The sequence below is a fragment of the Vidua chalybeata genome, chromosome 9 (assembly GCF_026979565.1).
Source record: "Vidua chalybeata isolate OUT-0048 chromosome 9, bVidCha1 merged haplotype, whole genome shotgun sequence".
NCBI lineage: Eukaryota > Metazoa > Chordata > Aves > Passeriformes > Viduidae > Vidua > Vidua chalybeata.
In genome coordinates, this window is record NC_071538.1 from 21472078 (window position 1) to 21483454 (window position 11377).

The window sequence follows — 11377 nt, forward strand, 5'->3', positions numbered from 1 at the left end:
AATTTTTCAAATACAGCTGTAGCTCATACCATTCTTTCCATATAATCTTGTTCTAATTGGTTGACTGATACTATTTCACCAGTGTGTGTTTTTCTTGCTCTAATTTATGTTTCCAGCTTCTCAATTTGATAATATTCGGTTTGCTTCCCATTGTTAGCTACTTAGTGTTTGGCACTGATTGACTTCCATGCAGTTTTGGTTTCCTAGTCTTCTGCTATTTAATGTTCAACACAGTACCTTCCAAGCCTGACATCTGCAGTTTTACTCTTAACAAGCTTATTTACTTCAAAACCTGTTTTAAAGCAGGAAGCTAATTAATAGTTCTATCTTGCTCTAAATAAAGTTTTTTCTGTAAGTACCACTTCCAAGTCCTTAATTTGTGCTTTGCCATTCTCTAATGAATATTCAGAAAACTTGGCTATTGTTACATTTCCTTGTGTCACCATCCAGTGGGATAGTTACTGCTTTGCTATGTACCTGTTTTTCTCATTCATGATCATTACTGGTTGCCTGCTTTGTGTTATTTGGTTGCTCTAATTTGGTATTCATAACTTCACTAATTGGTTGCATGATAGCAGAAACCAGAAAGTACTAAGGGTAAAATTCTAAAGAGCATCAACAATAGTTGGAAATTGTGGGAAAGGGAATTAATAAACAACTGGAGAGGTTTTAACTCCATTAAATCCTTAAGCATGAAAGAAAAGGACTTCTGTTAGATGTTCAATTTCAGGTCCCATTACATAAGGTTGAAATGTATACATGTATGCTTCTAGAACTTTTCTTTTGGCAAATCTATGCCTTCCTTATGCACCTGTGATCCAATTTAGCAGGTGACAGATGGAGAATGAGGATGGATATTGTTTCCAGAAACTTGGTATGCACGAAGGGAAGAAAGGAGTTTGTGAACAGTATGGGTTCCAAATCTCATTAACTGTTGTCAGCTGTAGCACTTGATAGCATGAGAGATGCAATTCAGATGCTTCTGGTGAAACTTCAGCAGTGTAGGTGGGCTTACTACTCCTTCTAAGTTGTTTTTCATTATTTTATTACTATTTTATTATCTTTGATAAAAATCAAGTTGCATGAATTGCTGATTTTGAAAACAGTAAGTTATGTAGCTTTTGATTTAATTTTTAATTTCTGTAGTGATTTGTGTAAATTGTGCTTACTCACCTCTGTACTGCGTTGTCCATACAGCATTCCTCCTGTATGAAGAGTGAATTTCTGTGAGAGTACTGCTGGAGCTGGGGGAAAGCATGGAAAGGGAAGGGCTTAACAGAAGGCATTTCTCAGCAGTAACTAAGAGATGTATATTTCCTGTCTACACCACAAGTTGCTAAGTCCTCAGGTGAAAGTATTGAGGAGAATTGTTCTTTGAAACACAGGAAAGGAACTGCTAGTTTTTAAAGACATCAGATACAGCTCAGTCTTCTTAGTTTAGGCTGTCTTAATTAAATTTTTGGGATGAGTCTTTAGAAGAGATTACCATATTAAAAAAACTCCATGAAGGAAAAAAAAAAAGTAATTTCTGTGACTAATTGAATAAAATCTTTAAAAATGTGGTCTTAACACTGTACCATGTGGTAATGGAGTGAGGATGGTGCTGCACCCTGACAAACATTAAATAAGGCTGTGCTGCACTGCTGAGCACGAGAAATAATGTGGCAGTCTGAGGCACAAGGCTGTGTTGTGTTGTACAGGAGAAGTGAAGGCAGAAGGTGTCATTTCCCATGGTGCACGATGGAGAGATCAGGAACAGAACTTTTACAGGTATTTCTCATGTCTGCGTCCAAAAATAGCTCTTAAGAGTTTTTACTGCTCGTGTACTTTTTCAAGATAAAGCACTGTTGCTTCTACCACTTCTACCACTGTTGCCCAATATGACAAGGCTGTACTTTAGCATTTTATTATCTATTTCATTGGTTCAAAACACATCATAAAGTAAGTTCCTGTTTCATTACTTGAACAATGTGGTTTGCAGGCTTCCGGACAGGCCCAGCTGTCTCGGGAGTCTTATGAAATGGTAAACAAGCTTGGATTTGTCGTGTATTACTCAATTACCCAAAAAAATGCTACAATATTTTCAGCTTTATTTTTAGGATCTTGAGTATTATTTTATGAATAATGCAAATATTTTACATATTAATAACTAGTAGTAATTAATATGTAATTTATGAGATTCTTAATTGTGAGCCTGAGATTGTGACACTATTTCCTGTTGATGTTTGCTGCTGAAATACAGTTAAATATGTTAAATACTTTCTCTTAGAAAGTCCAGAGGTTCATGTCTTTCTGATCTGATGCCTGTGTAAATCTTAATATTTGTGCTGATTAAGCTAATATTTACAGTGAATAAGAAGAGAATTTGAAAACTGCACGAGGAACAAATGAAAAAGCTGCATTACTAAAACCAACTTTCCTGTTAGCTTAGCATCCTTGATCTTTTGCAGCATTCATAGGTATTCATAACATTCTTCCTTTGTTACAAACAACACAAATGCAGGTTTAAACTTGATTTATTGAAAATCTCAGTTTTGCATAATTATTCAACATCTGCAAGTCTTAAAACATTTAATTCTGACTAAAAAGTCCATTAAGAAAAAAATGTACTTTATATTCTCCTTTGTAAATTTTATACAGTCGAAAGCAATCTACTCTTCAAAATCCAAGTACAATGTTACTTAACTGCAAGCTAGAATGCCAAATCCTTCACCTATCGTAAACATATTCCAGTTACCAAAGTCAATGAACCTTTCTAGTTATTCCCTCTTTCATTTTCTATAGTGGACTTTGAATGAAGAGCAAATACAGTCAGAGCTCTTAGTTGCAAAATAGTAATTTCTTCCAGATGAACGCTGCTGCAGATTGTTGCATTTTCCTTCTCCCAGAGATGGCTGTTTGTAACAGGAGACACTGAACTGCAGCAGTCTGATCAGAGCAAGCTGCATCCAGTAGCAGGTTAAACTGGGACACCAAACTGTTTTGCCACTGGTGTGTGGCTACAGAGGCACAGCAGAGCAGCTGGGGAGCCCAATCCCTTAAGGTGCCCTTGGAAAACTTGGCAGAGCTTATCTGTTGGAGTTCTAAGCTGAAATCTTGACTCTAGTAGCTTGGAGGGCAGAGGTAGATGTCTTTGTCACACCTTCTCAGAGCTGGTTTAGCATTTTGCAGATGGTTTGGAGCATCACACATGGTGATGCAAGCAAAGATAACAACATGGTATAGTGCTACTGGGAGAGGGACAGGGAAGTGGCAGGAAAACATTATTTGCTACTCTAGCTGAAAGAATTATTTTTTCCTAGACATTGTTCTTATCACAGAAATAAGCTTTCTACTTCTAGGCTGTTAAGAACAGAAAGCATCATATGGAATTAAGATACACAAAACCTTAAAGGGGTACAATCTTATTTTGGACACAGCTTTGCAGAAAGATGAAGCAGCTCAACAGCCTTTGGAGCCCTCTATAACAAGTTCTGCAATAATAATAATAATAATTTTGCTTATAAAAACTATTTAGAAATATTATTGCTAGGTCCTCTTCTCTGAAGCTGAAGTGCTGTTTCTATGTTCTGTAGCCCTTGCTAGCATCTGTTTCATTTGAACAACGTATTTCTTCAATGCACCTATTGACCCTGTTTTTATTCATAAAACACTATTTAATCACAGAAAGTCTCAAAGTTGCAACTCTGCCATTCATACAGATGACCCCACAACAGGCAGAACACTATTACATATAATTTTTTAAAAACACTTTTTAAAAAAGTGTTTTTAATAAAAATTTTTAAAAACTCTTATGATGAAATGCAGTTAACACATTTATTTGGCACACTGTAAAAATTACTAACTTGAAACTACTTAAAAAAAGTAGTAATTCTCACGCACCAGGGGTTTTGGCAAAAACTCTATACCCTCGCTACACTGTTAAAAGCCACTTAGCCAGATATTATAAATTTCTGATTTGGTATTAGCTTTGCCTTAGTGATATTACATATTCAGTTGATCGTAACACTTGAGGCCTGTACTTACTGCTCCTGTGATTTGTGCCTTATTCAGATGAACAGCTAGGTACAGAAACATGAGTTATATGAAGAATGTACTTACACAGCTGAAAGACTTGTGAGGGTGAGCAAAAAGGGAAAGTTTATGTGAACAGCTTTGGTTTTGTATGCCTATCTAAGTCACCTGACTGTAACATTAGTCATAGTTGTAATAAAGTGGAAAATAGGAGGGATTTTGAGACTACAACAATCAATGTTTGTTTTGGCATACCATGAACACCCCCTGCCTTTATTAAAAGGACTAAACATGAGAAATTACTTTTTAAATAATTATCTATTACATGAAGTTACAGTAACTAAGAATTTGTAAATCATACTTCAACGTGTGCCTGTATTTGTTTGTATACCACGCAGTCACTTGTCTCGTTTAACAGCCAAAAAAAGGAAAACAGGATTTTGCAACTACAGGACAGAAGGATTTATGAACATGAATTATATCTATTTTCTCCAATTGTTTTTCAAGACTGCCTCAATTTCACATTGATGGTGCTTTTTTTAAAGTGCTGATATTAGTCATCTGTTATAAAAAGAAATCTCAACATTCTTACATAGTTAGCCCAGTGTTTCTCCGTGATGCCAAAGAACAAAAACTTAGGATTTTAAAACACATGTAACTTTGAAGAAAAATGACAGTAACTACCAATCCTGTAAACTTAGGCACATGTAAATTCACTCAGTATTTAACAGCAACTAAACCAATGTCTAAGTTACTACTTAAACTTTTATGTGAAAATGAAGATAATGACAGTTATATTAACATTACTTTGCATATGCACCAAGTGTGCTATGCATAAGGTAGGAATTAACAATCATTAACAAATCCTACGAGTACAAAAAAATAGTAGCATTTGGAAAACTGGGAGAGCTTGGGAAGAGGCCTTATGTCCGTGTTTAAAAAAAACCAGCCAACCACCACAAAAAACAACAGAAAACCCCCAAACACAAACAAGACCAGCACTATCACATCCAAAAAGTCCAATATGAATTGAAAACCTGATTTTTACTGTCTGTTCAAAAGAATCTGAAAGGTCTTTACTGCAGTTTATTGCTCCCCTCTCCCCCATACCTGTTATATTGTTATGATCATAATATGAACATTAATGAGTATTAAGTTCTACTTTTCCTCTTGTCTTCAAAGAGACTTTTCAACATGTAAACCTGAACAGCTGATACCACCACCATTACTCCCAAGTTGACCATGGACCAGAAATTCACTCTGTCAAAGTTGCTTTCTTGAATGTTTCGGTCACGAGCCTCAAATGCTCTGAGCAGGGTCTGAATCTGGACACTTTTGCTTAATCTGGCTTTGACACTGTTGATGGATTCCTGGTAAGTAACAAAAGAGTATTTTTAGAAAAAAACCCACCTGAATTAAGTGTATAGCTTGCAGCATATACAAAATTATTAAGACCATGTTACCACCTGTAATTTAATGTCTTAACAAGTTAGTTAATTTCATTTGAAAATATAAACATCATCACAGTTTTCATTAATTTGTTTAGCCTGTTAATTGTGTACCAGCTAAAAGAATTAATGTAGCATTAGTGTTCTGTAGTAATTTTGTTTTTTCTCTTTTATAGGTAGGGATATAAGAGAGAAATCAAACCTATTTGGACTAATAAAAAGAAGTGAACTGCAGAACTAGTCTCAAAACAAATTATGTAGTGGCAAGCATATGTAGAGTTTTTTTCTGCTGCGTAATAAAAACAAGGAGTTTTTTAATAGAAACTACCATCAGGCCTATATCTGTAGCAAAAGAAAACTACAATAACGTTACATTCCTGTCTGCTTCTGGTGTTTCCACTGTAGTGGCTATAAACTGCTGCTTCAGCCTTGATACAAAAGCAGAATTTTTACAATATATCTTGAACAGGACAACTGGAGGTTCTAGAAAGGACATATAGTGTGACCCTGGAAGTGCATGAAGACTCCAGCCATGACAACAGCAGCTCAAGAATCACACTTTATGCTGCACTTCCTAAGTAAACATCTGGTCCTATGATCTGTTGAAGTTTCATCCACCATGTAATTGATACTGACAAAAGCTGATCTCATGCAGTGCTGAATTATGTTCCTGATATAAATATGGAGCCTGAAGTAACTTTTAGTGAGAAGAGTAACATTTGCAGTAAGAGAAGGCTAGTAATTTTTAAAAATCCCCAAAACTATAAGGCTAAACCCAGCAGTAACATTGTTTCATATTTAACAAAAATATTTCAAAATAGCTGTTCTGGGGAGCTAAATCATTTTATGATGATAAAGTTCGTTGCTACACAATGAGGAAAATGAACGCCACACAAGAGCTTTAAACATAAGACATAATTCCCTATTTTTGCCAGAAAACGTGTTCTCATTAAGGAATTAAACTCCTAAGTGCTTATGCTAGTCCTCATAGAGCTTGCAGGGAAAGTAATACTTGGTTAAGTAAACAATGGGATCAAATACTAATCTTAACTTTACAAAAATTACCTACTTTATAAGATTTTCAAGGCTCTCAAAGATGTAAGTTCTGCATTTCTTTTTCTTTTGGAAGAGATACGAGTATGTAAACAAGTATCAATCAAATCCATTGAAGTATTTTCTGTGATTAGTGTGAGTGGGATTTTCTTCACAACTTCACTTTTGTTTTTTTCTAAGTGTATTGACTGCTACTTTTAAAGATCTGGTCAGATTATTAGATTCTGTATTTGGTTTTATTATTATTTAAAAGTGTATCATACACCTATAAGATACTTTAAACATTGTTTGTTTTGTTATTTAAAAGTCTGCATAGTGTTTATGGCAATAAATGATACACTTGATTTTCTACTTGATGTATTCAGTAGGTGTGTGCAGATGTTGGGATTTTGGTCAGTTTTTTTAAGATACCTATTGTCTGTAGCTATGATCAAACAAACAACAGCTTACTGCATCCTACCAAGCATTAAGAACAGTGGTACTGGAACACCAAGCAATCCTTTGCTTCTAGAGTAATCTCAGTATTTAATGATCATACAGGGAATAAGAACTTTGACTCAGCAGTAGTCTGACTCCTACATCAAACAGGCTCAGCATACAATTTAGGCAAACATAACCACTCAATGTCTGCAAAGATGAACCTGTATTTTATGCAAATTAACTCTCATTCTGTTTATTAGTTTGAAAAGATGTAATAAAATTTGGGAGCAAAAAACCTAATATAGTAATATCTAATTTACTGAAGATAGAAACAGTAATCCATACTTCTGCAAAGATGTGATGAAGAGGCTAACACAGTACTTTATCTTTAAACATTGATAAAAATGATGCCATAAATTCCAAGTACCTCATTGGGACTAAATAATACTTTAATGCTCAAAAGTATTCATTTCATTGCTGCTAGGGAAGAATGTCCCATTTTAGCAGTAGGAAGAAAGGAAGCTGAATTGAAAACCAAGTGACTGAGAGCTAGGCAGTTTCTTCTAGCTGATGAAGGGCCTATTCTGAAAAGATCTTCAAGTTTCTGTGTGTAAACAAAAGAACCATGGTTCTAGACTTCCTGTATTACTGAAAGCAATATATGGACCTGGAATACATTCCAGGATGATGCAACAGACCAAGGCAGAATGGCTACATGATGTTGAGTTTTTTTTCCAAATGCTCTTACACTGAATAGAATGAAAGATCAAATACTAACCAGAATATCTTCCAACTTCATGTCTAGGAGATCTGTGCCTGTAACGTACTTCTTCCAATCTTCTTCATCTTGACCATCTTCTCCCATATTGTCCAGGATCAATTCAAAGAAAATCACCTTTTCAGAAATGGTACTGAATGTGTTGTCAAAGCAGAACATGTAATCTCCATCTTCTGTTTCCACACTGTGTATATAAGCAAAACATGATTAACTACACTTTCTGTGCTGGTTCTCAGTTTTTGTAAGCATACCCTTCCCTTTAAGACTAAACATCATGCACTTAAAAATAACCAAATCTTCTTTTTGCAAAAAATAAGAACTCTAAAGACATTTTACAGATTACACAGTCACAGCAAAACAATCCTACTGACTCCAAAGGCTCAAAATGATGAAGACAGCAGCTTGTTTTCATTTCTTTTTGAGAATTTTGAATCATTGTTAATCATTACAAAAAAATACACAATAAGTGGAATTTGTATGCTGAATAGTAAAATTACAGCAAATATTACATATTTTGACAAAAGGACTGGAAAAATAGGGGACTTTTTAGCTTCTTATTTGTATGACTCACATGATCTTTTGATATTAGATATGGAGACCTTTTTCAACTCCATAATAATAATTTTTATCCACTGAACATGAACAGCTATCATTAAAACAAAAATACCCTTCACTTCATGGTACAATTCATGTAAAAAGCATTCAGCGTTTATAAAAAGAAAATTACAAACTGTCCTATTAAAAAGTCTTTTGTAATACGAAGGACTAAAAATACTCAACCTTCATTTTAGTTATATTTGCTAAAGAAATGAGAAAAGTTCTTTATGTAACACATCTAAGTTTGAAGATTTTAAACTTACGTATGAACTCCATCTGATTTTCTTTCATCAAAAACTAGAGTTTCACCTTTTGGGGAGAGCAGATGAAAATCAACATCTAATCCTGCTCCATCCAGAACCTGTGAAACAAACAAAAATAACCAACCTCCGACCAGCTGAATTGCTGTTTGCATTGCTGACAGCAACATTTATAGGGAAGGCAAACCTTTTTAGGTAAGGGAACAGACAAATAACAGAATCTGAAAGATTAATCTGTCTGGATGAGCTGACACCAAATTAACTGGAAACATGAAAAAACTGCTCAACCTAAAAGCATTTTAGCAATTTCAGAATCTTACACTAAATCTTACACTAAACCTGCCAGGCTGGGCTTATATTGACCCATTCCCTAATTACTTTTAAGAATGCATGCAGTTTTATCAACAGGCAGGGTTAGACAACCTGTAAAAATACCAACAAGAGATGGCTAAATCTGGCATTTCTGTGGTTGCTGCCACTGATTGTAGGTATGTGCACTACTGCCATTTCAGTGGTAGAAATGTTCTAACAGGTCACTTTTCTGATTATACATGTTACACAGATCTGTACACTCTGTGCTCTCACCCCTGAGATCTCTCTGTTGGGTGAATTAACAGTGTTGAAGACAGGACCAAACCTCTTATGCCAATCAAAGCTGTACCACAAGACTTTTTTACCTTTTGACGCACATTTCAGGTCTGAATTCTGCCAGGCCATTCTCTTTTCCCAAAGGAAGAAGGAACTGAAGGTGTTTATATTCCCAAACTCTCAGGGAGTGTCTACAGCAGTACAAAGCTGTGCTGCTTTAAGTGTGTAACACAGCTACAGTTGTATCACCACACCTATTGTGTTGCAGAAATTCTTTATAGGGAAGGTAGTAACTGCATGAGGGGGCGGAGAGGGATCATTTTGATTTTTATGACATTACTTAAGTCCATGCTAGGGGAATTTTTTGTTTGCTTGTTTTCCAGTGAGCTTTTTTGAGTATAGCAGACTGCTCTTGCTGAAAAGGGGGTCAAAGTTTACACTGGTTCAAACTGACACTGAAGATTTAGGAAAAAGAAAAAAAAAAAAAAAAGGATAAAGGACAAAGAAAATTACTAGCTAACAGCTGATCATATTAAAAACCATACATAGTGACATATCTTTAGGGCTATGCTCCAGTCTAAACACCCAGAAAATTTTTATTAGCATAGTATTAGCTAATAATACTAGCTAATAATATGTATTAGCATAGTGTTTACCTCATGTCTTTGGAGAATTACCTGCATCCTATGTTAAATATTCTTATGCTTTTAATTAAGTACAAAATAAATCTATTTGCAGTAATATACAGAGCTCCTTTTCTACATATTCACATATAATACCAAATCATTACTGTTAACAGTAGTGCTGAGAAATTTATGCCTGAGTAGAAATAAGGTACATATATAATTTTATACACACTAATCCTTTCTAAAATAATGTCTTTATTTAGCTTATGATCAAACTAAAATCCTACTCTGTGCAAAATAAACTTCTGTTTGGCTTAGACAGGATTCTAAACAAAGCTTGAACACCTCTCTTTCATTCTTGTTCAGTTCTGCACGTAACAGTTCTGGAAATTAGAAAAAACCACGAATTTCAGCTTTGTCGTTCAGTTGGGAAACAGAGGGGGAAAATAGATGGAGGGGAAGAGAGACAGAGCCTGGCCCCCTTCTAGGCACAGTAATAGGGTGGGAGAATATTCAGTGCAACTTCCCTCACTGTATCTGTTTTACTGGGAAAAAAGTAATTGTTTTAAGGGGGGAAAAAGTCTGAGACCGAGATCTATCCCAGACATCTCTGGGAAACTCGACTCTTCTCAAGAAGGACATCAAAATCTTAACGACAGTCTGTTAAACTGGGCTGATTCTGTAAAACTTTCATCGTTGAGATGAAAGGTGTTTCATATCAGCACAAAGATAGGCAAATACGGGCTCCGTGCATCAGCACAAGCTTCCTTACGCTTTAGGGCTACAACACAAGGTCACAAACGTGAGCTTTCTACATTCCGCTCTTTTAAAGGATGGCGACTTGAGCTCCTCTAAAGTAGAAACAAAAAATTCCCCCCAGACCACCAAAAGAACGTATTAGAATAATTGAAAAGGCCGGTAAGTTAATTTTTAACTCCGTAAGGCAGAACTTGTAACAGTGTACAATTCCAACGTGGCTTTGCGGGCGCTGTCGAGGCCGGCGAGGTCCCGGGCAGGGCTGGGCTGCCCGCGCCCGGGGCAGCCAGGCGGAGCCCCGCGGCCGCCGGGCACCGCGTCCCTCGGCTGGCACTGCCCCTCCGGGCCGAGGCCGCGGGAAGGCGGGACCGAGCTGGCGGCAGCGGGGCCGGGCGGAGCCGCTGTACAGGAGGACGGGCAGACGGCGGCGCCGCCGTCACGGCGGGATGCGGGACCCCGGCTCCCGTCGGGACACGCCGCGGGGAGACGCCCCCTCCCGCCCTGCCCGACCTGGTACTCGAGCTCCAGCGAGGCCTCCTTGCGCATGGGCTGGTAGAAGCACTCCTTGCGGCCGGCGGGCAGCGTGAACGTGAAGTCGCTGTCCAGGGAGGGGCTGAACTCGGCGGCGCCGGGCGGCGGCGGCAGCAGCAGCGCGAGGCACCCGAGCGGCAGCAGCAGCCGCGGCCCCATCGCGGCAGCGCCTCGCAGCGCCGAGCCCCGCGCGCGCACGCACCGAGGGGCGGGGCGCCCGGGATGGGGGCGGGCCCGCCATCGCCCCGCCCCCTCCGCCCCGCCGCACCAATCGCCGCCCCGGCAGCGCCGCGCCCCGCCCGCCCA

The 11377-nt window shown here is 37.8% G+C and overlaps 1 protein-coding gene across 1 annotated transcript; it reads right to left on the minus strand.

Moving 5' to 3' along the window:
- Nucleotides 1-2500: 2500 nt before the first annotated feature.
- TMED5 (transmembrane p24 trafficking protein 5) lies at nucleotides 2501-11249 on the minus strand. Its single transcript, XM_053950787.1, has 4 exons — nucleotides 11051-11249; nucleotides 8574-8671; nucleotides 7714-7897; nucleotides 2501-5384 (listed from the first exon to the last, which is right to left on the minus strand). The coding sequence occupies exons 1-4, from the start codon at nucleotides 11228-11230 to the stop codon at nucleotides 5166-5168; spliced, it is 681 nt and encodes a 226-aa protein (XP_053806762.1). The 5' UTR covers nucleotides 11231-11249; the 3' UTR covers nucleotides 2501-5165.
- Nucleotides 11250-11377: the final 128 nt, after the last annotated feature.